General features: G+C 42.2%; 4 protein-coding genes and 1 non-coding gene across 7 annotated transcripts; 2 read left to right on the forward strand and 3 right to left on the reverse strand.

Annotated features, from left to right (window-relative positions):
• The first annotated feature begins 3,074 nt into the window (after positions 1 to 3,074).
• Positions 3,075 to 6,428, forward strand: LOC127318389 (uncharacterized). The gene is made up of 10 exons (XM_051348874.2): positions 3,075 to 3,358; positions 3,437 to 3,508; positions 4,238 to 4,317; positions 4,463 to 4,562; positions 4,642 to 4,695; positions 4,804 to 4,881; positions 5,253 to 5,350; positions 5,445 to 5,502; positions 5,872 to 5,993; positions 6,093 to 6,428. The coding sequence occupies exons 1-10, from the start codon at positions 3,122 to 3,124 to the stop codon at positions 6,247 to 6,249; spliced, it is 1,056 nt and encodes a 351-aa protein (XP_051204834.1). The 5' UTR covers positions 3,075 to 3,121; the 3' UTR covers positions 6,250 to 6,428.
• Positions 6,429 to 11,478: 5,050 nt separating this feature from the next.
• Positions 11,479 to 13,958, forward strand: LOC127318384 (uncharacterized). Its single transcript, XM_051348868.2, has 2 exons — positions 11,479 to 11,865; positions 12,943 to 13,958. The coding sequence occupies exons 1-2, from the start codon at positions 11,603 to 11,605 to the stop codon at positions 13,751 to 13,753; spliced, it is 1,074 nt and encodes a 357-aa protein (XP_051204828.1). The 5' UTR covers positions 11,479 to 11,602; the 3' UTR covers positions 13,754 to 13,958.
• Positions 13,959 to 15,046: 1,088 nt separating this feature from the next.
• LOC127318398 (U6 spliceosomal RNA) lies at positions 15,047 to 15,149 on the reverse strand. The gene has a single exon (XR_007861846.1). It is a non-coding gene; the product is annotated as a U6 spliceosomal RNA (small nuclear RNA).
• Positions 15,150 to 15,639: 490 nt separating this feature from the next.
• LOC127318390 (membrane-anchored ubiquitin-fold protein 4) lies at positions 15,640 to 19,654 on the reverse strand. The gene is made up of 3 exons (XM_051348875.2): positions 19,226 to 19,654; positions 17,023 to 17,193; positions 15,640 to 16,054 (listed from the first exon to the last, which is right to left on the reverse strand). Exons 1-3 carry the CDS (start codon positions 19,416 to 19,418, stop codon positions 15,999 to 16,001), a joined length of 420 nt encoding a protein of 139 aa, XP_051204835.1. The 5' UTR covers positions 19,419 to 19,654; the 3' UTR covers positions 15,640 to 15,998.
• A 2,032-nt stretch (positions 19,655 to 21,686) lies between these two features.
• On the reverse strand, positions 21,687 to 26,544 carry LOC127318391 (E3 ubiquitin-protein ligase SINA-like 7). 3 transcript variants are annotated; one of them, XR_007861836.2, is made up of 8 exons: positions 26,080 to 26,542; positions 24,938 to 25,069; positions 24,698 to 24,838; positions 24,425 to 24,550; positions 24,292 to 24,342; positions 23,867 to 24,099; positions 21,920 to 22,724; positions 21,687 to 21,836 (listed from the first exon to the last, which is right to left on the reverse strand). XR_007861836.2 is itself a non-coding variant. In XM_051348877.2 (7 exons), the coding sequence occupies exons 2-7, from the start codon at positions 25,005 to 25,007 to the stop codon at positions 22,026 to 22,028; spliced, it is 1,212 nt and encodes a 403-aa protein (XP_051204837.1). In that variant the 5' UTR covers positions 25,008 to 25,069; positions 26,080 to 26,544; the 3' UTR covers positions 21,687 to 22,025. The 3 variants fall into 3 exon arrangements, 2 of the variants coding, with proteins under 2 accessions (XP_051204837.1, XP_051204836.1); XM_051348877.2 differs by having other exon boundaries at positions 21,687 to 22,616; positions 26,080 to 26,544; XM_051348876.2 differs by having other exon boundaries at positions 21,687 to 22,724.
• Positions 26,545 to 27,837: the final 1,293 nt, after the last annotated feature.

The raw sequence follows: 27,837 nt of genomic DNA on the forward strand, positions 1-27,837 counted from the left end.
CAACCAACCGCCGCCGGCCAGTTTGCCAAACAGTTCTATGCTTGTAACACACTTTTAGAACAACAGCTCTGCAGCAACCCATAGTTTAAAAGTCACAGCTCAACCAAATAGAAGTGGATTCCAACCGGACCCAATCGGCTAACGTCCACTACATCAAGATTAGTGCTTTATTTTTGCAAAAAAAGTCCTATGTTTTATCAAATTTCTCTCAGGAGATCCTTGCAGCTGTTCTAAAGTTCTTCACATCTGGTGTGTGGATCCATTATTTTGTATCAAGTTCTTCAGAACTTTTCATATGGATCCATTGTTGTCATTCTCAAGTTCTTCAGATATTGAAGATGAAGATCTAAAAGTCAAAAAAGTCCTTCACAAAAATGTAGTGGGTATCCATTGTTGCTATTATAAGTAATTCTTCATAGATCTTCATAGATCAACCACATACAAGAAAGTATCTAAATCAAAAATCTAAAATCTAAAAGATCCTTCAGAAACAAGCACTGGATCCATTCCATTCTACATGATACTAACAACAACAACAACAGGATCCAGCAGATACAACAAGATCCAAACAAAGATCTTTACAAAGAAAAAAAGAAAAAACGCCGGCTCCTGTCCAGCCGCCGGCTCGGCCGTGCTGGCTGGCGGCGTCCTCCGCCACGGCCGTGCTGGATGGCGGCGATATCCAGCGGGTGGCGGCCCAGGCCGACAACGGCGGCGTGCGCCCGTCGACGGGGAGGCCGAGGGGCCGATGCAGGGCCGACGCGAGGTGGCGGCGAGGAGGAAGCGGCCCCGGGACAGCCGGGCAGGGCGACGAGGCACGACGGAGAGGAACGGCAGCGAGGGGAGGCGGCGAGGGGAGGCAACGAGGGAGGAGGCAGCGATGGCGGCGAGGGGAAGCAGGGATGGCGGCTCGATATGGGGACCGATTTAGGGTTTGATCCGGGTTGGGAGGAATTCATACAGAGCTTTCATCGGACCATTCGTGATTTGGAAAAAGTGCGGGGTTCTTTTTGCAAAGAAAAACGCTTGCTATCAGCCGACCGATCGGCGCGAGAGATCGGTCGTGCTGACGCAGCGCAAGTGGATTACCTTCCCGCGCCCGGACTGGCTAGCTGGCTCCAACTTGCACCAGATGTCCGCTTGGTCCTCTTCTGTTTCTTTGCCACGCGCTGTTATCAAAGCTACTGTAGCATGCATGTTGAATTCGAGTGCATAACTAGCTTCTCTTCCTCGCTGAAAATTGCAGCCTAGGGTACTAGCTAGCTTTTCTTTTATTTTTTACCTACCGTTGATCTCTTTTTTTACTACCTTTGGTCATGTTTTTTGGAGGCTCGCCTTAGTAGTATTAGTTAGTTTTCCACTTGTTCGTTTGTTACTTATTCTACCTTTCCAAGTCTGCATCCGGGACGCCATCTAATTAGTACGAGTAATGGTCTGCACTTTTCAGCAAGCGGGACAATCCCAAACAAGTCTGGATGATACATCATCTATCATGGGAGTAGGCGCAAAGATCAGTTAAAGACTCGCTTCTTTATGCACCAGTTTTTTGTTGTAATCGTTTGTGACTTTTTGTAAAATTAGTTGGTGATTTATGTTGTAATTTAATATGTAGAAAATTATTTATTGCTTGATCACTTTGAATTGTTTACAAACATATATGATTTTTTGTTGTAATTGTTTGTGACTTTTTTGTAAAAATAGTTAGTGTTTTTGTTGTAATTTAATTTGTAAAAAATAATTGTTACTTGATTACTTTTGCATTGTTTGCAAACATATGGATGTTTTGTTGTAATTATTTGCAAATTTTGTAAAAAATAGTTGGTTAATTTTGTTGTAATTCAATCTGTACTTGACCAATTCTATTATTTGCAAATATATGGATTATTTTTGTAGTAGTCTACGTTTTTTGTTGTAATTATTTCAGATTTTTGTTAAAATTATTTGCAATTCTTGTTGTAAATCAAATTATGGTGAAAATTTGTTGCTTAACAACTTTTTGAGGCTATCAGTGCAAATCTAGATGTTATCATTTTGCGGATAGCTTGTGGTTGTAGTAATAGAAATTTGACTTTTCTATGTGCATGCAGAGAACTCAGAGCAGCGCATGGTAGAGGTTCACTCCATAATCCATTGCACATGGTGGGTCAAGAGCGACAGATGATAGCGACATGCGGCAGAAGACTCAGTACAACAGGAAAAACGTGATTGATTACCAGCCACACGATATTAATCCAACGGACACGGAAGCAACCGATTTTAACTTCCGGATCCGGCGGCCGATGCTTAGCGTGCGCCTTTTGCAAAACGGTCACACACAAATCTCCACCGGAACCAGACGCAGAGGATTTGGTCCGGGCGCCATAACGTCCGCTCATTTGTTTTACCGAACCAAATAGGCCTCTCGCCCAGTTGTGTAAAGTGTCTGTCTTCCTTCAATGTGCCACCTATGCAGAGGGGCTCTAAAGTTAGGATCCTTTTATTTTTTTTATTTTTAAAATCCGATTAATTTCAAAACAAGTGAATATTTTTTTACAATGTGTAATTTGTAAAATCTGAATATTTTTTAAGTTGAACAATTTTCAAAATTAAACATTTCTGAAGTATGAACATTCTGAAAGTTCAACCATTTTTAAATTACAAACAAATCATGAAATTGAAATTTTTTCTAATATGAAAAAACTCCAAATCTGAACTTTTATTAACTTTGAACAATTTTAAAATTAAACTTCTCTAAATTTGAACAATTTTCAAATGTAAACATTTTTTAAACCTGAACATTTTTAAATTTAAACACTTTTTAATTTGCGCATTTTAATTTTTAAATAGTTTTCTAATCTAAACATTTTTAAAATCATAAGAAGAAACAGAAACAAAAAAAAAAAAAAAAAAAAGAAGAAACAGGAATGAAAATATAAAAGAAACAGGAAAAAACAAAGGCTAGCCGTAACTTCGCCAGCCCATACACCGCCGTGTGGCCCATTGTCCCATCCCAGCCCATGTAATGGTGGCCGCCACCCGGCCTGTAAATTATGTAGTACTGCATTTGGGCTGGCACTTGGTGCTACACTCCGGCCACCGGCACACGTACACCGTACGCCGCCACCACACCTCATCTTCTGTAATGGCCAACTCCTGCTCCTCAGCAGCGCGTGCCCACTGCAGGTTCTTGTCCCCGCTCGCCACAACCTCCTCCCGCACTTCGCTCTCACCTACCCCACCCACATCGAGGAGGAGGCTCCTCCTCTCCTCCACCACAAGCACCATTTGCGCCGCCGCCATGGCCGCCTCCAGCAAGGCCGGCTCCAATCCTTTCAAGGTCGTGGACTCCCACCTCCACGTCTGGGCCTCGCCGCTGCAGGTAACAAAGGCACTTGGACATCAATGCCCAAATCTGGTTTCTTGATGAGGTTTATGTGGTTCTGCTGTGCGCGTGCAGGCTGCCGGGGAGTACCCGTTCTTCCCGGGCCAGGAGGCGACGCTCCGGGGTGATGTCGACTTCTTGCTCGAGGTCTCTGCTCTTCTTCTTTTGTGGTAGTATCGTATCTGACTATCAGTAGACGGCTCGAAACGAAGTAGTCAGTCTGTCAGTAGATGGATATGATGATGTGCCGCATCCTGGGTGGATCATGCCATTATCAGATTGGGGAAAGATTGTGATATTGATTGATTGGTGCTGTATTTCTTAAGGTGTCACTTTCTTCTTCTTCATATTTCATTAGCAAGTGAAGTTCTGAACTTGTGGTAGTATGTTTTTTTATAAAAGTTGTGGTATGTTTGGGACGTCCCAGTTCCACTGGAACCAAACTTTCAGTCACGAGTTTCTTAGGTCTAGATGAAATGAATGAGCTATTTATAGCATGGGAATTTCACGAGGAAAAGAAGAACCCAATGTCCACTTCCCTATGTCTGTGTATCAACAGGACCTCTGTTTCTTAGGAAAGATACACTTCCATTCTTTTACGGGTAGATTTTGGAAAACTCAGCTGGGAGTTTCTTATGAATGACCTATTTGGGACACGGCAATTCTACGCGGAAAGAAAATACCCAATGCCCTGTCCCCCTTTTCTGTTACCTCTGTTTCTTAGCCACTAAACTGTGTGTTGCAAATATTAGTTCCAACATGCATACTCTATTTCTTTATCTTGCTTGCCACTTCTTTTTTGTTAGAATTTCAAGGACTTGAGATCGATTATGACAATGAATTTTTTGTTACGAACGTTGTTTATCTTTTCCCTAGTGTATGGATGAAGCTGGAGTTGCGGGTGCGCTCATTGTTCAGCCTATTAATCATATGTTTGATCACTCTTTAGTGACTAGGTAAACTCTTCTTCCATCCGTACCAACTGAACTACTTTTATGATGTGTATTTATACAAAAAGTTCAATGAGTTTCCTACTTTGATATGTTTTAATCCTTATTTATTTTTGTATGTCTGCTTCAACATATTTCTTTTGTTCTGTAGTGTCTTGAAGAAATATCCATCAAAATTCATCGGCTGCTGCCTTGCGAATCCTGCAGATGATGGGAGTGGCATTAAACAGCTTGAACATCTGATTGTGCAAGTACAGTCTTTTCGAAATTTCTAAGCATAAAATAAATGGTTCATACTTTGTAATATATGTTTCACTTGCTTCTCACAAGGAAAAGTACCGTGCTGTCCGTTTCAACCCAAACTTATGGCCTTCCAGTCAAAAGGTTTGCACATGGGCAACTTTGCATCATTGTAGAATCAGCTGTCATGTACGTCTGATTTTTCTTTATGATTATAGATGACTGAGTACACAAAATTTCTCATATGAATAGATGACCAATGAGGTGGGGAGGTCATTGTTTGCTAAGGCTGGAGAACTTGGAGCACCAGTTGGAATTATGGTGATGAAGGTAAAAGAAGCATTCATATACTAGATGCATGTGTACTCAATGTAAAGGATATAAATGGGATTTAAGTTTTGTATTAATGTGTTGCAGTCACTAAAATGCTAATGGTAAACATGCTTTGTAGGTGATACAAAACGAATAATGATCAGATTGACAGAACAGTAGGTCACATCATAAGGTTCTAACTAAAAGAATTGCATGCTTGAGATCATTAGTTTTGTCGGTCAGCAGCTAGAACTGAGCCAATATTAAAAGCTAGTTACAGTTATGTATTACTATCTGCTGAACTGTATACTCCAGGCTATTTCATAATGAAGAAGACGTAACTTGATATTTCCCTATTCTTTACTGTTCTTGACTTCTTGTTCATGCAGGGGATCAGTTCATATATTCAGGAAATAGAGGAGCTTTGTATGGATTATCCTGCAACTACTGTTATTCTTGATCATATGGCTTTCTGCAAGCCACCAACGTAGGCTTGTGTGGCTGCTTGTCCATAAACTGGAATAAATGCAATTATTACCATGTTGTCATCTGAACTAACTTCTCCTGGCATCAACATGCAGGAATGATGACGAAGAAAAGGCATTTTCTTCATTTCTGAATTTATCCAGATTCCCACAGGTATTTGCTGAAACATGTTACCTTGTGCAGGTAGCTCAAGAAATCAACGACTTGACTCTCTGAATTTCTATTCTTGCATGATTATGAATAGCTTCTGAAAAAAAATATTAACTTGCGCAATGTAGCTATTTCGAGTGTTTGTTAAAGCTAGTATTCTTAGTTTCTAGTACCAGAGCACACAGATCAGGGATCAAAAAAATTATTTTGTGAGGTGGATTACATGTTGATAGTAGAGTGATTTAAGCCAAATAGATAAAATGATGTCTGCTGCCTGATTGTAAAAGTGTCGCTTGGCAACAGTGCCATGTTCAATTCTTGTGTTTGGTGTCACCATGTTAAGGCTGATGCAATGATGCATTACGTCAACAGGTTTACGTCAAGTACAGTGCTCTTTTCCGGATCACAAGAGAATCTTATCCATATGAGGACACATCTCGGCTTCTTTCTCGCGCGATCTCCAGCTATGGAGCTAATCGAATAATGTGGGGAAGGTGAATTTAAACAGCACACCGGCGAGAGTTTCATTGGATCAGAGTCTATTTCACTATACCCATGACTCAGAGGTTATATTCTGGACTTGTTCTTTGCAGTGACTTCCCCTACGTCATTCCTGAATGTGGCTACAAAGGAGCAAAGGAGGCCATCTCTCATGTCGCTGGCAAGATAGCTGTTTCAACATCAGATTTGGAGTGGATTTTAGGAAAAACAGTAAGCCAACTATTCCAAGGTGCCTGGGTTACTCCATGAGGGAGATGTTCTGGGTCAGTGTAGTGTAGCAGGTCTGACAGTGTTCAGGCGAGCAACTAAATCCTTGTATGAAAGTGATCTATCTACTTCGGTACTGTTTCTTCAGTTTGATAGTCATATTCAATTGTGTAACCCTTTTTCGGAGGTTTAATAAATGCAATAGCTGGGCTTATTGTGAACCTTTCTGCTCACCCTACAAGGTTACAAAGTATTAAAATATTATGACTTCTATCACCAAAATAGACCAGAATTTTCTGGTTATTTTTCCAGCCTACCTTGTTGAGTCTATATCTTTGTTGATATGATCATGCAACATGTGCTCTCTAGATAAGAGTGTTTCGGTAATATGATCATGCAACAAGTGACAGTGATCTTTAAATAAGGGTGTTTTGGTATGTCAGATGGATTTCATTAATAAAATACCGACTTAGCAGAAACATAGAAGCTGTCCTTGACATATGACTAAATAGCTCGAATCAATTACTTAAATCGTATCTGGCCTGATCACACTGCCATATGATATAGTTCTTTTTTTAACCCATCTTCATAAATTATTTAACTCTATTTTTAACTGTGTGAATGTCATGTGCACCAAAGACCAAACTGTGCTTTTGAACTAGATAAACCTCGAATATGGTAACCAAAATCCCCCCTTTTATGTTGTTCATTTTTGTAGCAGGTAAGGTAATGCTTCTTGTGCTCCCTTTTTAGGGGAACTGCTACATTAATTTTCTCATAACTATGCATGTCATGTCACAAAAATCGTCGATTTACACATTTCTGAGTTACAAAGAACTAACGATTTGGGTTAGGAAGTTCTCTCTACAAGTGCTGCATTGCTGTAATTTTTCTGAGTATTTTTACCCTTATATCGACAGTTCCCAACAGCTCTGACTGAAACGTGTACTTCCCCTGTAGTTTAATGTAAAAGCTGTACCGATCCTGGGCATAGTAGGACAGAAAACATGTAGATGTTTACCGGACTTTCTTATAAAATGTTTTACAATTATTTTCCTGAAGATAGAAATAGAAATGTAAGCACTAAATTTGCTCCTCCCAACAAAAAATGCATTACTTGATCCTTCATATAGTATGATGGGAAACATGTGGTTGATACCGTTTTTATAAACTGTTTTAGATTAATTTTCCCAAAGGTATAGATAGAAATGTATGCAAATAGGGTAACAATTGCTAGAATTGTTATAAATGTGAATATCAGAATCTATGCTTGGATTGGACATCTATTTGGGTTACCAAGATCACTGCTTCCAAAATATTACGGAAATACATTGTTTTTTTTAGTGAACTTTACAGTTATAAATTTGTTTAAAAATAGCATATTGGGCGCGTAGTGCAAGCTGATTAAGTTAGACCATACCGATCATATTATTTTGGGTTGATCTAACCATAGAGTAATATTGCTTCGAAACTTCAAAACTATAAAACTTCACAAAATGCCCTTCTTGTTTTCAGTGAAAACCACACGTTGCATTGTAACTCACAATTACAAAACTTTCAGTACCACTGGCAGTAACCCCAAACTTTCACCAACAGTTCTGTTACCGGATAATTCATATTTGCATCAGCAGCACCAATAGATAATTATTTTAGAACATTCTTCTAACCAGAAAAGGCTCGCAAACATTATGCTATTTTTGAATTTTACTCGGTTTGTGCATAGGGAGCGTGGAAAACCATGTTCAACATGTGTGTCTGCACGAGCTAGGTATATGTCGCCCAAAGTCTAAAACTTATTGTCACTAAATCATGCCCATTCATCATTGTGAGATTTTCAGTGTGTTCCTCTTATAATTTGGATCGATTATTTCTCATCAATGATTCGCTATCAAGATCTCCTGGTGACTATATAAAATCATGGTGACTACCTTCCATATGTGTAGGTTTCTTCATTGAGAAAATATTCAATTTCCTGGTTTGCGTAAAAGGATGATGCACATGACAGCGAGTAAGGGCGAAAACCACAATAAAGAAATGAATGCTATAAAAACACCGAAACATTACAAATGAAATAATTAACTATAAGCTGTCTGCCAAGTTGTCCATATGCCGAAACTATAAAGTGGGTATCTATTGTGGTACCCACATGGAAATCACATGCTTCCTTCATACTTTTAAAAACTTGTGGGTTAAGCTTGTATTCCGTGCGGTGTAGACAAAATGAGTAGAAGATCAGATTGCAATCCCACACATCGGTTCTCACATCGATGACATGGTACCAATGTGTCTTAAGCGTCGACACATAATCACCAAGCCACCAAGCAATTTTTTTCACGAGTAAAAGTTCATGAGAGGTCCCAATTGTTTAAAAAATGTTAATTTAGTTCATCACATTTAAAAATTAGGAGTACAAAAGATCACCTATATTGCTGCCCAGGGTTTACAGAGTAATATCTTACTATTGTGTAAGCAATGTACATCAATAAAGGATACCATCCATTGTCAATGAATTGTAGCCCCACGAAATGGCATGGGTTTTTGATTGCGCACGTATGTGCAATTGCGCAGCTATATGCAATTCTATGAACACAAATGACATGAGTTTCCAACGAAGAACTTTTCGGTGCAGTCATTTTCTGCCAAAAAATAACAACAAGAAAGAGACCAAATACAAAGCACAACAAAATATCAAAAACCAAAGAAGAAACAAAGCCTAGGAAAACAACAACTAGCCTATAAATTGAATAAACAAGTGGACACATACATGCCGACCCATACCAGAAAAATTCCAAGACAAATAACCAAAACCGCAGCTCAAAGGAAGATCTAGACAATAAATCTTGCGTTGACCTATCGACTGAGCGCTAACAAAATTCTAGGTTAGCAAAGAATTAGCAAAAGGGAAAGTTTATTAGCATGCAAAACAAAATTGGAAGAAACTATAGACAAGCAGGGCCCTACAAACAACCAGTTGAGCAAACACCTCCGCTTCCTCTAAAATCAGCCCATTACTGTAGCAACCCAATACAAAAACTACATGAGAAAAAAAAAACGGGACAACCTAACTAATAAGGCACCCCAAACAATACGACCGAATGGCCAGGAAAATCGATCGAGAGCTAACATAGTTCTTGGCTAGCCTAGAATTCGCAAAATCATAAAGAAAAAGAAATAGAGATGGAAAAAGGCACTAGTACTTCCTCCTGACAACTGGCCCCATTGAGTCATTGACAAATGTCGTTTCCTCTTTCAAGCTCTATGACTAGGAATGCATCAAAGCTCCATGCCCGTGGTACCCACATGGTAATCACATGCTTCCATTATACCTTTAAAGCTTGTGATAATTTACATCTATTTCTCTTATAGTTATTATCAATTAGATTTTACATATGCTTCTCTTATAATTAGGGTCAATTATTTCTCCTTAATGAATAGCATGCCAAGAGTTCTTGGTGACTGTTTGTTAACAATGTTATAATCGAGATGCACAATAAACGAAGAACGAAAAGCAAAACACTGCATAGGATACAAGATTTTAACGTGGAAAACCCTTGCAACACACAAGGGAAAAACCACGGGCGCCAGCCAGCAAAACTTCACTATTTCGGTGGTGTTTACAAACGCCGTGGGTGTACAATGATGCGACAAAACCCTAGCGGTGGCTTACAGGGAAAATATATAGACGGTGGCAACGATCCGTACCGCGGGGGGCTGCCGCCCCCCGCACCCCCGCAGGCGTCCCTGTAGGGCACGACGTATGGGCTAACTTCTGACTACGCTACGCTTCGGCCCAAGCCTCTGGCGACGGGCCTCGCTCCGCTCATCAGAAGTTAGCCTCCCTTTAGTATATGAATTTGGATCACAATATAACAAACTCCACCTTAAGACAAATTCCTTGCAGCATGAACTTCAACAATCACCTGAATCAACAAAGAAAACACTTGCTGACGCCAATAGCCACTTGGGCTAAACAGTTATACCAACCAAGCTTGAGCAAAGCTCAAACTTGGACACATGGACAGGCTTAGTCATCATATCAGCAGGATTATCATGAGTACTAATCTGACTTCTGACTACGCTACGCTTCGGCCCAAGCCTCCGGCGACGGGCCTCGCTCCGCTCGTCAGAAGTTAGCCTCCCTTTAGTATATGAATTTGGATCACAATATAACAAACAAAATCATGTTGATTACCTTCATTTTGTGTAGATTTTACACCGAGAGATCTTCCACTATGCGGTCTGCACCAAAATGCGATGTATATGGCCATGTGAAATAAGGGAGACAATAAAGAAATCAATAAAATAAAAACATCAAACGGTACAAGAAATAATAAATTAGAAGCTCCATGCCAAGTTGTCGATATGTGAAAAATAAAACCTTGTTGCCTCTCGGTACCGACATAGTAATCACATGCGTGTCCATTATTATACCTTTAGAAACATGTGGGTTAAGCCAAATTTGAAAAATTACCATTGGTAAATCATAATGATTCGCCATTGGTGAATCATATTTCTCCTTAATGAATACTAGCATATAAAGAGATCCTGGCGGTTGCTTGAAAATAAGATCATGTTGATCACATTCCTTTTGTGTAGCTTTTTTTGCCGAGAGAATCTTTCATTGCGCGAACTGCATCAAGATACGATGCATATGGCCATGAGAAGTAAGGGCGAACACGACAATAAAGAAATGAATGAAACAGAAACGTTAAAGCGTTACGGATGAAAAATTAAATTAGAAACGTCAGGCCAAGTTGTCCATATGCGAAAACTAAAACCTCCGTGCCTCCCATCATGCCATTTAGAAACTTGTGGGGTTGAGCTTTGCTTCGTGCGGTGCAGATAGGCTCATCGGTTATCACACCCACGACACGGTACCAATGTGTGTCGAGCGTCCACACGTAAGCGCCATAAACATTTATTTTTTTTGCACGAGCAAAGTGCACGAGAGTCCTAATTCTGAGTCAAGAATACGAATTTGATCTCTCACAAAAACATAAGATAGATCTCTCGCAGAAAAATACATAAGATGTATGCGTTTCCAAAATACATAAAAAATCACCTATATTTGGGTAACCACCAATTGCATCCGTAGGTGCTGGTCGAAAATCCTCACGTTTGCAACATTAATTTCTGGGGCATTGGCAATATGAAGTGCCAAAATATCCAATTGCCATTCTTCAGTGTAATAATAAATGAGTAAGAGATTGGTATCGAGCAGGGTCGAAATAAGGAAATGAGAAATTAATGGAGAGAAGGTAGTACTTGGTGCCTGACGACGGACCCCATTGACCAGCGTCGTTTCCTCTTCCAAGCCAAGCCCTACGACTGACCAGGAGGACCTGCGCCACGCGGTATTTCCTCGACAGCAGCAACCGCCGCAACTCCGCCCGCCATGCAGCAGCAGCAGCAGCAGCCGCAGCACAGGCTGCCCCCGCGCGCGCCGCCGCCCCAGGGCTTCGGCGGCGGCCTGGCATTCTCGCCGATGCAGGGGATCGGCATCGGCATCGGCGCGTCGTCGTCGTCGCAGGCGGCGGCGGCGGTTGCGGCGGCGGCCAGCGCGCGCGCGGCGGAGCAGATGGCGTACGAGGACGCCTGGAAGGCCAGCCACCCGGACTTCAGGACGCCCTTCGCCTCCGTCGAGGACGCCGTAACCAGGTGCGTGTGCGTCGATCGATCTCGAACCCTCCCTCGTCCCCGCGCCGCCGTCATCGACGCGTCGTGGTTCGCGTGTTTGCTGCCTGTCGCGTTCTGGAATTTTCCCGGTCCGTCGTTTCTTGGATCTTGCTTGACTCGCCTTGGAGTGTTGATTTCCAAGGCGACCACGGCCGAGATTGGTTTTGCGTCGCTGCTTAATTAATTTGGTGAGGCGAATTGGAATTTTTTGGAGAATTTTGGTTTCAGATCAAACGGGTAATAACTGATTGTTTTAGCATGGTTTTGTTCGGTATAGATACACGCAGCAGGTTGATTAAAACATGGTTCACAAGATACATTGAAAATTGCCTGATCAATAGTTCTCCCTGTGAATTGTTGAAAAGTAGCATTCCCCGTGATAAACAGGAAAAGGGCCGACAGACATTGAACCCTCTGACCATTGTTATGTTTCCGGACAGAATGTTCTGAAACCTGTTCATGTTTGCCTGAAATGTCTACCAGTTTATGAATAGTTGATCATTTGTCCCTTTTACAGAGATATGCCTCTATTATATGCCCCTCATGAATGAGTAGTGGTCATGTCAGATGATCCTTGATCCTTGATCAGGATAAACCACTAGCAGATATGAATATAAAATATCTGAAACCAAAATTTCAGCATGCTGTATTGCTGTTCGACCCTGTCCAAATCACTTCATATCGTCAGATACATTGAAATTGTATTGCTCCGATCTAGTAGTTAGCTGTGGAAGTGCTTATTGTCGGTGCATTACATCTCATTCTTTCTTTTAAAATCATGTCAATTCGAAGACTTCATATATCTTCTGTATTTAAATGTTCATGGTGCTCACAAGTTCAAGGCCTGATGGTCCTTGCTAGTAGTAGTAATACTTTTGTTCGATTATAAAATCGATGAATAGGTGAAATCATTCTGAAGTAGTATGCTGCTACTGCATCTTCGTAAACTATCTGAGACCTGTTCACTTGCCCTCTTGTCGTAATTGAATTGATATTCTTCTTAACGCAAAGGCTGACAGATGAGCTAAACAGTACGTGTGATGTTCCTCTGATGGTCAGGCTGCTTCCATACCATGTCTTCGCGGACTACGAGGGGGACGACCCCGACGGCGGCGGGACGGAGGAGATGTCGAGCGACGAGAGGTGGGACAACGGGGTGCTGGCCACCCTCGAGGAGCAGATCACTGAGTTCGAGAAGCAGGTGGTGACCTTCAACGTGGTCGCCCGGAAGCACACCGAGTTGCGGCTGATGCTGGAGCGGGCGCTGCTCCAGGACGAGCACCGCGCGACGGAGCGCCTCCGCGCCACGCTCGTCGTGCAGCACGAGCAGCAGCAGCAGCGGCAGAAGCAGCAGGAGGAGGAGGCCGCGCGCGCGTCGCGCCAGGCGCTCGCCCAGGCGCAGGCGCAGGTCGCCAGCGCGTGGCCGCTGGTGCAGCCCACCGCGTCGGCGTGGCAGCACGCGCTCGCCGCGGCGGCCGGAGGGCGCGGCGAGGGGGCCGGCCCCGGGCAGGTGGCGCCGGCGCCGGCGCCGGCCCAAAGCGCCGCGATGCACCCGCAGCTGGATCCTGCCACGGCAAGCGCGTGGCTGATGATGCATCAGCAACAACAACAGCAGCTGCTGCAGCAGCAACAACAGCAGCAGCTGCAGCTGAGCCTGGGCGCGCAACAACAACAACAGCAGCAGCTGCAGCTGAGCCTGGGCGCGTGGCCGGCGTACGCGGCGCCGCTCGCCGGAGACAACTCGATGGGGCAGGCGGGGCCGTCGACCGTGTGGCAGGAGCAGGCTGGGGAACAGACGATGGGCGGCGCGGCGGCGGGTGGAATGGCGCAGCCGTGGTGGGCGAGCGGTGCACAGAGGAGGGAGCCGTAGGCCTCGATCTCTTTGCGTCCATTGCATGTTGTCATTGGTATCAAATTGGTAGTACAATATTTATAGCTCGCTTTGTGTTGTATTGTATCCGTGTGCATTGCATGTGGTCTGCGAACTCTGGTTGAGTGCTTGGATGTAAGAACAACAAACAAACGGTCGATTTCCTTATAACAGATGATGGTGTTTAGGAAACTTGCATCTTGAACTTGGATGTCCTATCTGATTTCGGTGTCCTTCTTGAAGACAAAGTTGTTGCATCATAAACTTTGATGTTTTCTTGTTTTTCTTATCTGGTGATTTGTAATATGGTACTGAAGATACTGGCATTTGTTCCATGCAGGGAATCTCCCGTGCACAAAATCATTAGGTTTTGTTGCGTGCATTTTCGTTTGAAATTTATGATTTGAAGTTGAATGATACTTGGCACCACATATCTGAAAACGTGAAACCGAGAGAATCGGACGACACAAACATGTGCGGGATGTCCTATGCATGGGACAAACATATTTCTGGTAGCCCATGCAGACGATCGAGTATGCCGATATTTAGTTTCTTTAAAAAAAAAAAGACTCTCCCGGTATTTGTATGATCGGGCATATTCGGAACTGTGTTCCAATTCTTTTTGTAGGGAAGCAGCAGGACTGTCCTAGGGACAACAACCTAAAGTTTGAATGAACAAAATAAGTATGAAGCAAATTAAAAGACCAATTCATGCATTGCGTTGTTGAGTTTTTGAGTTTCGTACTTGGGTGACGACCTTATTCAAACAATGAAGTATTATAAGCGGATAAAACATACATGACCACGAAAATTTTATCTCCTCAAATTGTTTGAAGAGTCAGAAAAATGTTCAAAGAAAATTAAGTTGAATTGACATACCGGTCTCTGATTTCTACTCAATCACGGACATATGAAGAAAGGCCTAGGAAAAAAAGAGAACATGCGCAACGTACATTCATGGATAATGTCAAGACCATAAAACATATTAAATCGGGGTCTTGCATTGCTCTATACAGCAGAATTGCTGAAGAAATGTTTAGAGCTCTAACAAGACGAAAATTGAAGTGAGCTGCTTCCATTCTGTTTTCTGTACGTGACAGCGTACAAATGGATGTGTTCGGGAAGAAATCTATGAACCAAGGGTACTTAAACGCAAATAGAAATGGCTCAAACCAGATAACCTGAGGAGCTGTTCGGAAGGAAACATAAAGGAGAAGGGCGCGACTGCGATTTCCAGGGGCCTTTCCGAGAGATAGAACCAGCAAAGCCAGGGACCATCCCGCAAAATCTCAAAAAAATTTGGACCATTTCTCGATTTGTGCGTGTCATCCTTGCGCAGGGGCCATGCTAATCTTCTCTGTATCGTTCCAATTTTATCGGATGTCCCCGAAGGGACGATGTAGCTGTAACGGCGAGGCTTATAAACTGGTTAGCGCTCCCTTGGGTAAGCGAGGTGGGACTAAACGTCAGGCTCCCCTGCTGCGTGCTGCCAGAAACTGCCGGGTTCCGTTGTTTTCTGGATCTACTGAAGCGGCCCATTTAAGGAGGTTGTTCTGGGCCTTGTTTCTTCTCCTGTGTCTAGCGGTCAACAGCTTCCCCAGTTGCCTGTCAAGGCCCGTGGAGGTGTGCTCAACATCAGCATTTCGCCGGTCATCTCTCTGCGTCAAAGACCGTTGCTATGATTCCATATGTCCATTGTTGGAGATGTTTTTTTCCCTTTACAACTTGCACATCCATCAATTCTGGTGCACATGAAATCGATTGATTTTGTGTTTGTCACTCAAGTCCAAGTGTGATGATTAGTGTAGCACAGTTCAGACTTCAGATGGAGATATAAACTGCAATGCGAAAAATGCAAGACCCACCAAGCACAGAAGACAAGTGCAGGACAGAAAAGACAACAACATTCACAGAGCATCTCAAGTGAGAATCAACAATCCAGTTGCCACTCACCCAACAACCCCGACTCGACACGGCAGGCTCTTCCTCCAGGAAGGAGGCAAGAGCAACATGTGTGTATCTTGTACATCATATAGGAACATTTTGTTTGGGGTAAAACAGACAAAGCGACCAGAGTGGGCACTATTTCCCTAGCAGCAGAGGGAACCGACTCTTGTGTAGTATCTAGCTTACAATTACAATATCACCTCACAACATACATGCCACCGCTGGATCTTCTTCTTCGTGTTCAGTTTGTCTCTCTTGGCAGGCCTAAAGATTATTGTGAAAGGAGTACACTTGGCATTCATAGTATGGTACAAGAGCAGCGAGTGGTCTTAGGCAACTTGTTCGCCTTTTTGTCTGCCACAACAAACAAGTTAAAAGGAAACCAGAATTCATCAGATGAACTAAATTGGGCTCCTTTCAGAATTGAACTGTATTAATGCACATTTTGCTGTTCCTATTTCGAAATTGTCTACCTCAGTACAAAATGATGTACATGCCCTAAAACAGAATGCATTCATTTAGTTCCAGTAACCAGTCATGCGTACGAAGCAGTTGGGCATCAAAATTCAACCGCCATAGGCATGCAAATCACAAAACATGGATAAGTTCTGGTTTTCATTAACTGAAAGGCATCTAGACTGAACCATTGGAAGTGTTAAGCAGCTAGAATCTGAGCCAAGGGCCTGATCTTGAATACTCACTGGCATATGGCTGGCAAATTAATTCAAATTATGATCAGTGGTGTACTTAAGTAGTTATCGATAATATTTATTATATAACACCGCATTTCACGGTGTCCTATCTAAGTGTGTACAATCAAAAATATTGTGTGTTTCAGTAAGACATGCATTTGGATGGTGCTTTGACTATTTACTGCTGTACTGGCTATCAGAGGGAATTAGAAGGAAACCATATCTATGATATGCTATTGGTGGGCGAACCCAGAATTTCAACTACAAATTGCGGAACAGCCAGCAGGTCATGTTACTGATTAGCACAAACACAAAACCCAATTAATTTCTCAACATTTTAATATATCATACACGATAGTTTTCTCTTCAGAGAATTTATTGAACATTGCTTTTGCATGTATATTCTACTTATTATTTTTCAAAAATATGAAGGCACATTAGTGATAGAACGAACGTTAGAAAGGAATCAAACCGAGAGCAAACTAGCGAAATATTTACAATGATAGGCACCATTGCAATTTAAAGACACAAGCTGCACGGTCAAATATGTTAACCACTCCCAGTGAGATGCACAGGAAAATTCAGAGTGCATACATGATTTACACCAAATATCATAAAGTTAGAGCTCACCTGGTTTTGACTTTGCTGACGATGGCTGGACAACAACATGCATTGTGATAGCTGTGCTGGGAAGATCACCAAAAGGCGCTCTGCACTGTGCAATATTCTTGTCATTTTCTAGAATTTTGCCTCCACTAATCAGTTTCACATCATTAGCTGTCTTTGGGACAATTGATTTATCTACAAGCAAAACCATTACAGAATTAGAAACATCTCACACAAAAGGTAGTAGAAGATATAACCACTCTTTAAGATAAACTCAGAAATGAGCTACGAAATTATATATGCAGGAAACTACCAATAAATGCCTTACCCTTGAAGTACAACTCATATTTTTTAATGTGAAGAGAAGTGAGGCATTTTGTGACATCAAATTGAACAATAGATTACTAGAAGATCAAAAGCAGACAAATACAATAAATTTATCTTTACTGATAAAAATAAGAAAGTAAAAGTGAAATCATCTCATGTGCCTTGCGTGCAGGTAGGGCAAGAAACATGTATTATCTGAATACTAGAACTAGGCTTGTTTGGTTCACAGGAAAAGTGGAGGAATAACAAAGAAGTAGGAAACTTTCCTATGGTGGCACTGTTCATCTGTTTGGTTCAAAGGAATTGAGCAAACGAGAAATGCAGGAAAATTTCCTTAGATCTCGGTTCGAAAGGAAAAAAAAGCAGGAATTTTACAATTTACTTGACCTCCTTTACAAATTCCTACTCACGAAGAACGAGACCGCTCTAGTGGCATAATAACATCCTAATTACACCTTTTCATGTGGTTTGACTTTGATTTGACCATGTTTATTAGGAATCCTGTGTTTTTCCTTTTCCTGTGAACCAAATAGCCAAGTTTACAGAATTCCTGTGTTCTTCAATCCTCTGTTTTGTAGTTGCATTTATGTCTTTTCCTATTCATGTTTTTTTTAGAATCATGCAAACCAAAAACATGCCCCAAATGACAAAGGCAGGGAAAGATGAATTTTAAGGTATTACTATGTCGAAACTAAGCTCACCTTATTTAAAAGCTTAATAATATCAGATACTGAGCAACATTCATTGATCCATAATAACAGGGAGCACAATCATGCAGATATAGCAGAAGTAGGCAATAGAAAAATTAAGACATAAAATAAAAGTATTTGGCGTAAACGAAGACATGCGCCATTTTTCACACGACAAATGCATCCCTACCAAACAAAATTTTAGTTGACATGGCATTCTCTCTGATCTCTGTGGATGGAACGAGGACGCGACTAACATACAATAGCTGCTAAAATGAAATACACACGCACATGTCGAACATCATGAGCTTCTCCAATCTTTGTGGCTTCTAAAGCATTTTCCTGTTGGGCTCTTTATGTTCTACTCCACAGCCTTCCTCTTTGGCTTACCACTGAGTACTGTTTTGAGCATCATGGACTATGTTGAAGTCTGGAGACTTTTTTATGTGCTATGTAAGGAAGTACCGTTAATAGCATCCTAATATGGAATGGTGCAGTTGCCCATTCAAGGAATTCATGGAAATATTGACCACATGTTGGAAGTCACAGGCATCCTTCCTGCACACCATTAGTTGCCAGCACACCGGTTTTTGTCTCAGGAATTGGACAATCCACCCTCATCCAAACAGGCTGTGATAAGCACATTGACATGTCTCATGTCTGCCTACATTATTTCTTGGGTACCAAGACCATTTTGGATTATTACTGTACAAGGAGACATCTCATATGATACCTCTAATTTAGGAGACCAATACAGCGTGACGGCCGCATGCACTGCCTTGTCACTGTGTTCCTATCGTGATGCCGCGGGAGGAGCTGCAACACCAGATCAGACTGCAGCGCTGCGTCAAGCACTCAGACGCTCTGCCAAATTTGTTCTCGATATATTGCTGCTAATTTAAGCCATACTACTTTAGAATATTAACGAGAACCAGGAATTGCTAGTAATAGACGCATGGCCATACTTCCCTAAAAACACCCCAGCCACAAATCCTGTAAGTAAGCAAAAGTATAAGAAGCTTACTCATCACCCATTATTCATGTCTACTTTCTTCGTGCAAAGGCAACAACAGGCAAGCATGGTTTTCTCTACAAAATTAGTAGTGCAGATCGCACAAACACAAACTAGAGCACGCAGGGAGACACCACAGCACAAGCATCGCATCATGCCGAGCGAGAATCGAGGGCTCAAGGGGCGGAATCTTTAGGACCTTTGGGCCAGTCGGCGACGACGCGGTCCTTGAGTGCGGCGACGGTGGTGGTAGCAGCGTTGCAGCGGACGGGGCCGATGTCGGAGCCGTCGAAGAGCCGGAACTTGACGTCCACCTCCTCCTCCTCCTCCTCCGCCCCCGCCCTCTCCTCCTCGTTCGTCCCCTCCACCTTGGCCTCCTCCGCCTCCGCCATTTCTTGCCCTCCCACCAAGAACTCGAATACTCCCGAGAGGCCGGGACCCCCGGGACTCTGAGCTCGGCTCGGCTGCTCCGAGCAGGAACTTGCGAGCTCGGCGGGGGCAGAGACGAGCGGGATTCGGAGCTCTGTTTAGGGTTTGGTGGGAGGCAGAGAGGGTAGGAGAGGAGGAGCAGGAGAGGAGAGGGGAAGGGAGGCTCTGCAACTGCAAAGACGAGGTAGGAGAAAATTCCCTTTCCCTTTTCTTCTGAAACTGGGTGGTCTTATTGCTATTATTTTCAGACTTTGCCATTTCTCCTGTCTTCAGACAATGTTTGACATTTCTTTCTAGCAAATTATTTTGAGCGAACCATGAAAATTCTAGTCCTACAAAACAAGTGTATCTAGAGCCGTTAGATCTTTATGTATACGGTGGATAATAATGTGAACCACCAATTTTTTTATGGCAACTCCCTTGTGAGTCGCGCAGCGAACATGAGCTCCCGATTAGCATCCTTCTTTCTTCTTTTCCATGTTCGACTGCCCTCTAGGCAATGGAAGATGGAAGGCACTTTGCATTTGACCAATATTGAGGTGGAGGCGACATCACGGTGATGGAATAAAGTCATCACGACGAGATCTGTGATGGCATATTTATTGGGCAATATGATGTGACTATTGTTATGTTTGATGCGGCATTCTATGCAAGAAATTGTGAAGCATCAAGATTGATGAAGTCACTCATCTCGCAGATACCGGTACGTCATCTACCACTGATAGATAGATAGTCGGTGTCTATGGTTAATGCTGGTGGTGGAAAATACAACTACTTCCGCTAACTACCTAACATTTTACTAACATCAATGATGAAATAAGTATGTCCTATATGTTATATTTGCGAGAAAAATGTTCCATTTCCACATTTCAAGTTAACAAATCCACCCATGCTTTTTTTCGTTTTCCATGGCGATGTATACGGTGGACGATAACTTAAAAAAATGCCACATGGCAAAGTTGTCACGGCCCACCACCAATTGTTTATGGCAACCCCCTTATGAGTCGCAGAACACTAGGGAGCGAACATGAGCTCCCGATTAGCATCCTTTCTTCTTTTCCATGTTCGACCACCCTCTAGGCAATGGAAGATGGAAGACACTCGGCATTTCTCCAATATTGAGGTGGATGCGACATCACGGTGATGGAATAAAGTCATCATGACGAGATCTATGCTGACATATTTATTGGGCAATATGATGTGGCTATTGTCATATTTGATGTGGCGTTCTATGCAAGAAATTGTGAAGCATCAAGATTGACGAAATCACTAGTCTCGCAGAGACCGGTATAGTCGGTGTCTATGGTTAATGCTGGTGGTCGAAAATACAATTACTTCTGCTAACTACCTAACATTTTACTAACATTAAAGCTAAAATAAGTATGTCATGTCTGTTCTATTTGCGAGAAAACTGTTCCATAGCGCCCCCCCCCCCCCCCCCCATTAAACCTAGATTACCGCCACTATATTGCAAACTATATATATATTTAGATAAAAGTGTATACCCTATACTTATATTAGAGTTGGTTGGAAGAAACTTGACATGTTACCTCGTTCTCTTATTTTAGCCTGTCGGTGCACTGCGAAATTTTATACTCCGATTACTCACCGCGGTCTCTAGATTTTGATGTTGTTTGATTATCATTGTAGGGACTACAGGTGGCACACTTGGCAGCCTCGGGGCCCTTTCCCAAACGTTCTCTGTGCTCCACGCGGATGGATGCAAAGCGTTGGCCAACGAACCAGCAAAATTTGCGGATGGTGTGGACTTCGGACAGCCTGACACCGCATCACCGCTATTTGCAAACCTGCAACTCAGTGATTGGTAAGTTCCTTCCACAAAATCTCGCCAAAATAAAATTCCTTTCACAAATCAAATACTATTCGGTTGGGAAATTATTGTTTGTCTGAATCAACCGGGCCATTATTGTTGATAAACAAATATGACTGTTTCTGCTTCGTAACAGTCCACGGTTTTTCTTTGACGTTATCGTCTCAACACAAGTATGGGACCGATTGGGGATTTTGGTTACATCACAAATCATTCGGGATGGAACAAGAGAAAGGATACAATATGGATTAATCCCTATTTCCCCACGACTTCTGATGCACTTATAAAGTTGGACACAAAATCAGTAAATGACAGGACCAAGACTAGAAAGTTTTCCACTATTAGTATCACAGATTTCATGTCTCACATGTTCAAAGGCAACAAAACGTAGACATAACAATGACGAAAGAACATGGTTGGTTTTCTTCCCATTTTGTGTTGAGCAACAGATTCATTGTTACAATTTGGTTCAGTCAAGATAGCTAGTATAATCACCCTGATTCCTACCTCCAGGTATTCAGACCATGACACAAGTAAAGTACAAGTAAATCTGCACGATTAAGAGCAGCTATTCATCAGTTAGGACAAGTTCCTCATTAGAAGTGAGTCAACAACAGCTACAGAACGACTGACCGTCTTCTACACACAGCCTAGTTCATACAGTTAGATGTAAACACCCTGGAACAAAAAAACTTCCGTGGTGTGCAGCTCAGTTGAATGAGAAGTGACCCAAAAAGTCTCAGGCCACAGCTTCTTGCTGAGATTTCGATGTGAGCTCATCGATGCGAATGTTTATGGTAAGTTCATCAGTGGACTCATCAACCAACTCCGGAGGAACCAGCAGAAAGAACTTCCCCAACTGCACTCCACCCTGCAACGAACTGCTTGCTACAAGAGGATCCATTAGGAACACAAGCCTCCCCGCAGCACCAGAACCACGGGGAACAGCTGAGATCTTGGATGAATAACTAGGTTCAGACTCATGAGGCCTGATGCACACCAACGTGAGAGCATTGCCGATGTCCGTCAGAGTGTTGGTTAAGATGAAGATGGACATGTCTTCTCCAACCAAGAGAGTAAATCGCCGGTCTCGTGCCATGGAGATCCCGAGTGATTTTTTGTAGTGGAGATTGGTCAGCAACCATCCGTGCTTGGTGACGAAGTGGTCCAGAAGTGAAACCCTTGAACCTATGAAAGAGCATCCATCCTCTGGGCAGAAGCATGGAGCATGCGTGCATCCACTTTCATGCTTCTCCTTCTGGTCCTGTGTGATGAACTCGTCACATCCATATTTTGTGTTTGAGCATGGCACCCTGATGGCGTTGATGAACTGTTCAAGTGCAAAGCAACGACTATAATCGGTTCTTTTGCAGCAGATGACACATTTCTGCGGTAGCTTTTCGAAGCACAGTGAACACAAGACATGCCAAACCTCACACTGAAAAAATAAGAAAATGAGCAGACAGAGTACTGAACCATAAACAGCAACAAAGAACCGATGATATAATATTGTATAAACACAAATAGTTAGAAAGATGCACAACAGAGTGCAACGCGTCGTTATTCTTCGAGACAATGGAACAAGGAGGAATGCAGGAAACAGCATTTGATCTCACTAAAGGACAATATATTATTACAAGCACCCCTCCAAGTTTTTTTTTTTTTAAGAATCACCAGCAAAATGCCAAGAAAAGTACGATCTAAATAGTGACTAGTAAGAGATCAGCCAAGGTCAGCTGGCACTTGACTACTAACCCTGGATTGAAAAGGGTCGCTCCTCAGTAATCTGCTCATCTTTCTAGAAAAATGAGTCCCTAATATAAGTACCCAGTTTTGAGATACCAACTAAAGTCCCATAAGGTGTCATTTTGGTATCCAAGGATGAACAGCAACAGAGCAAGTAAACAGAATAGTCCCAGAAAAGCCCTTTATGTCATCAAAATGTTGATCCAAATGCCTTCTGAATTTTATGGAAATTTGCTGCCAGGGAAAAGTTCTAGTTTTTCACAATTGAAAGACAAAATCTTCCCTTGGGCAGCTAGAACTAGGGAGAAGTAAAAGGAGGCTTCTACACAGTAATACATAATCAAATAACTGCTGGAACAAAAGTACCCCCTCCATCTCATATTATAAGATGTTATTACTGTTGAAGTGTATGTGGATTGCCTAGCCCTTTCCATCAGTACGGATTTTTGGTTGCGTTGGCTAGTGTATGAAGCTTGGCATGGTATCAAAGCCAAGGTCTTGAGTTTGAGTCATGTGTGGCGCAATTTATTCCAAAATTGCTGGCGCTGGCGCCCCCTCCGCCCACTTACAAGGCCTCTTGAGCCTACCTCTGTGTTTACACGTGTTGATTTGTCTTCCCCATCACATGCGAGGAGGGGTGTTGAAGTGTATATGTGGATTGCCTAGCCCTTTCCACCAGTTCGGACTTTTGGTTGCTTTGGCTAGTGCACGAAGCTTGACAATTAAAAACCAATATAGGAGTATATTGGTTGTAATAACATCTTATATTGTGGGACGGATCAAGTAATAAGTAAATGATGTGTGTGCTAGCAGTGATGTGTGCCAAGTGGTCACCTGGAAGATGGGTGGCTTTAGGGGCTTGAAGCAAATATTGCAGTCAAGAACTTGGGAGTCCAGCTTGAAGATCTCATGATCCGACTTCTCTTCCACCACGGCTTCTTGTCCTTTTCCAACTGGCCCTGCACCCAACTCATCCATCTTCCTGTTCTCGCTCTCTTCTTCCACCATAGAAGCGGTTGTCTCGTCGGGACATGACACTGACGCCTCGGCTAAGGTATGTAGGAGGGCTTTACATGCGAAAAGAGAAAGCAAGGCAGGTGAGGTTGGTTGAGTTTCTTCCTTTGCAACGATGTACACGGATCAAACTTTCAGCAATGAACACAATAGTTCCATATGTCAACAGTAAAACAACAAGATATTATAAACATATAAACAGTTTCTCTTCTCCTAGCAAGAAAAAGCATCAGGGATGGACTAACATGCATGATTATTAGATGGAGCCGGCTTTGTCTGAGAAGCGGACGGGGAGTCTGCAGAGACGAATAGTAAAAGTGAGTAAGGAGTCACCAGACACAATATATTCAGGGAAGCAGTCACGCATGTTGCAGTCACCTCCATCATCTGGTATATGGAACGATACATGACGAGGACGTTTGCGAAACTGTCTAGCTTCTGAAGTACGCAGTATGCGCCTTTGCCGTGCTTCGGCAGCCGCTGAAGCACCTGGGCGTGGCAAATCTGATGGAGAACCGGGATGAAATACTAATCAATCAGGTGACAATGCAAATCAATAAAGGCAAGCACACAAGCCATAGGTGGTATGCTCATAAACAAAACTACGTAGGCAAGTATCACTGATTACAAATGGCGCTGTAGTGATCATACCAGCACCAGCAGGCCGACTACGGAGACAAACTCGTCCAGGACCTTTAGATGTGATATCAGAATCTGTGGGGATGTCATCACTGGGGCTCGACAGGCCACCATCTGACAACACGTCAATCTCAGTCGAAGCAGCAGCCTCCTCTGAGACAGAAATAGATAGAATGTAATAGAATCCTTTATGTTAGCCAGTAGGGGCCTGCAAGGTTGTCTAAATGGCCATTAGTATAATGAAGCACTGACCAGTAACAGGAGAAACCGGTGTGGTATGTCTGCGCTTGCGAAGTGAGTATGTATGTCGTAGCGGTGTCATAAGAACGTCCAAATGCCGTGCCTATCGACAAATTCTAAGAAAGCAAATGCTGCACGGAGGATCTGAAAAGAAAATATCCATCAATAATATGATTATTTGGCTGATGCTAGTGGAAATGCTGCAACTTTTATTTATCATTGACAGAAGAGAGAACTATATGCTGATAATAGGCTATCCACAAGCAACAATGGTTATGTTTGCAGAGGTTTTGCACTGGCACACACTTTTCAAATTTTTGTTTAACTACAAGCAAGGTTCCAGTTATAAAAAAATTGTTCAAATTTTTTGTTTAACTATCCAAAATGTGGTGTAGCAATTGACACTGCAGTAAATCAAAACTACATTGTGCAGTTATATGTAGTAAATCCAACTCAAAGCTACAGGAAACTAGGAAAGTGGCCACTAACCAACCATGTGTACAGTTAATCTTTATATACACTAGCGATATTAATTTTGGACATACATAGTATACATTTTGAAGGTTAATTTTGATACACATAGGCGAGTCAGTCATCATGAAAAGGAAATGATCAGTTAATCACAAAATTAATCATCGAACTATATGCTGCAACTTTTATTTATCATTGACAGAAGAGAGAAGTATATGCTGATAATAGGCTATCCACAAGCAACAATGGGTACGTTTGCTGTTCAAATTTTCTTTTAACTAGTGCAGGCAAGGTTCCAGTTAACCACAGACTAACCAAAATGTGGTGTGGAAATAGACGCTGCAGTAAATCGAAACTACATTTTGCAGTTATATGTGTAGTAAATCCAAGTCAAAGCTACAGGAAACTAGGAATGTGTCCGCTAACCATGTGCAACAATCAATCTTTATATACACTAGCGATATCAAGTTTGGATATACATATGCATTTTGACGGTTGATTTCGATACACATAGGTGATAGGTGAGTCAGTCATGGTGAAAAGGAAATGATTAGTTAATCGCAGAATTAAGCGTCGAACCAACCAAGAACACATAGTTGCGAGCATGTACTACTTGCTGCACAATTGCACATAAACAAGTACGAGAACGAAAGGCTAACACTGCTGATCCGACAGAACTATACCGCAATTGGCGCGTCGGAACAGACGCGGGCGGGAGGTTGTGCTGTTGTTGAGTAGCTGCACCCAAATCGCGGACAGGCTCACCCAAATCAATCCAGCGGCCACGAGAAAGCGAGGACGGAGGAAGAAGGTACCCGGGGAGAAGCCTACAACCGGGATATGCGGCGGGGAGGAGATGAGCCGGCGGCAGGGACTGGGGGAGAGACGGCGGCGAAGGTTAGGGTTGACAGCAAAATCCAATCCCGGTGTAGAGGAACGGGGGAGAAGCAAAGAGAGTAGAGGGTGTGAAAGAAGGGGAGAATCGCTGGCCGGCGTCTACCGGCGGGCGGCCGGTGAAATGGTGAGTGGGAGAGTCGACGGTGATCTGAATTCGGCGATTTTTTTTATTTTTATTTTGGCTCTCTCGCTGTGCTGTGCGATGGAGGTGAGGAGATGCCAAGGTTTGATGGAGCAGGGAGGGCATCCGGAATTCCGGATGGAACGGTGGATTCAAGCACGACGTGGCCGTACAAGGAGCTGCTAGTCTGCTCGTCTTTGCACTGTTCAGTGAGTGGTGAACAGTACTACTAAGATACTTCAGTTTGGCAATAAATTATGTCATACTAATACTTCAGATTTAGAAAAAAAAAAGGATTTACTAGTTTTCAACTTCGTATTCAGACAAATCTTACACTATTTGATTTGCATCATGGTTCATGTTAGCCATGAGTAATAACTCATGTTACAACTGAAATTTAATGGCACTATCTGATTGAGAACGAAGTTAGTTCTCAGTCGACTGAGAAATAGTCACACCCTTAGAAAAAAAAGGGTCCAAAATTATTTTTCCAATACATCAAAAATACTAGCACATTTTCAGAGATAATTAAGTATTGGTACCACAACCTTTAGTTACATCAAAACACATCAAAGTATTTGAAATTGTAGTATTTTGAGAAACTGTAGTATTTCTCAAATAAGTCAAAAATATTTTTCTACCAAGCATAGCCTAATACTCTCTCCGTTGGAGATTTGCCTAAATTAGATGTATCAATACACTAAAAGATGTTTAGATACATCTAAATTTAAACTCGACATCGTTTTATAGATAGAGGTAGTACTATCTTTCAAAAAAACATGCAAATTTTAAAAATTATAGTAAACGCATGTTTGAATTTTGGCATACGAAGCGAATAAGCTTTTGAAGTATTGAATGTTGCGATCGATTGTCAACCATCATGTTGAATCACTGCGAGGCAACAACTCTCCAGTCACACCGCGGAACATCGGCTTCATATTGAAGTCCTAAATCTCCTGCAAGCTTAAACAGTGTAAAGGTTGACCAAGTTTAACTAAAAAACTACCAATATTTATAATACTACCATAGATACAACACAATTATATTTAAGGATGTTTATACTGATATTTATTTTAACTTTAGTCGTTAATACTTTTCTATAACCATGGTCAAATTTTACACTGTTTCACCTTGGACAAAATTTATACATCTTCTTTTTTATAAATAGAGGGAGTACACTTGCACCCTAGTTTTCAGCATGTATTATTTCAAGAACAACCTACACATACGTATTCACTGAAAATATCCTCGACTCCCCAAATTTTGTCTCATTTTAATAAATCTATATATTTTTGTGGTATCTCTGTGTTTGTATTTATACTTGCTTCATTGCATGGCTACTTATACTCAACAGATGACGCCCATGTCTATTTGATAAATGAATTAATTATTAGATACATGTCACTGCGATCATTGCAGATCG

Source organism: Lolium perenne, chromosome 2 (genome assembly GCF_019359855.2).
Source record: "Lolium perenne isolate Kyuss_39 chromosome 2, Kyuss_2.0, whole genome shotgun sequence".
Taxonomy (NCBI): Eukaryota; Viridiplantae; Streptophyta; class Magnoliopsida; order Poales; family Poaceae; genus Lolium; species Lolium perenne.

What these genes read in the sequence shown, in the direction of transcription:
- LOC127318389 (XM_051348874.2), top strand. Translation starts at nt 3,122, where the DNA reads ATGGCCAACTCCTGCTCCTCAGCAGCGCGTGCCCACTGCAGGTTCTTG. An exon ending in GATCACTCTTTAGTGACTAG is followed by an intron (nt 4,318 to 4,462) that starts GTAAACTCTTCT and finishes TTTGTTCTGTAG; the next exon opens with TGTCTTGAAGAAATATCCAT. An exon ending in ATTTATCCAGATTCCCACAG is followed by an intron (nt 5,503 to 5,871) that starts GTATTTGCTGAA and finishes TTACGTCAACAG; the next exon opens with GTTTACGTCAAGTACAGTGC.
- LOC127318384 (XM_051348868.2), top strand. Translation starts at nt 11,603, where the DNA reads ATGCAGCAGCAGCAGCAGCAGCCGCAGCACAGGCTGCCCCCGCGCGCG. An exon ending in GTCGAGGACGCCGTAACCAG is followed by an intron (nt 11,866 to 12,942) that starts GTGCGTGTGCGT and finishes TCTGATGGTCAG; the next exon opens with GCTGCTTCCATACCATGTCT.
- LOC127318390 (XM_051348875.2), bottom strand. Translation starts at nt 19,418, where the DNA reads ATGGCGGAGGCGGAGGAGGCCAAGGTGGAGGGGACGAACGAGGAGGAG. An exon ending in CGTCGCCGACTGGCCCAAAG is followed by an intron (nt 17,194 to 19,225) that starts GTCCTAAAGATT and finishes TTTTGCTTGTAG; the next exon opens with ATAAATCAATTGTCCCAAAG. An exon ending in GTCAGCAAAGTCAAAACCAG is followed by an intron (nt 16,055 to 17,022) that starts GTGAGCTCTAAC and finishes TTGTTGTGGCAG; the next exon opens with ACAAAAAGGCGAACAAGTTG.
- LOC127318391 (XM_051348876.2), bottom strand. Translation starts at nt 25,007, where the DNA reads ATGACACCGCTACGACATACATACTCACTTCGCAAGCGCAGACATACC. An exon ending in ACCGGTTTCTCCTGTTACTG is followed by an intron (nt 24,839 to 24,937) that starts GTCAGTGCTTCA and finishes TTTCTGTCTCAG; the next exon opens with AGGAGGCTGCTGCTTCGACT. An exon ending in TAGTCGGCCTGCTGGTGCTG is followed by an intron (nt 24,551 to 24,697) that starts GTATGATCACTA and finishes GTTCTCCATCAG; the next exon opens with ATTTGCCACGCCCAGGTGCT.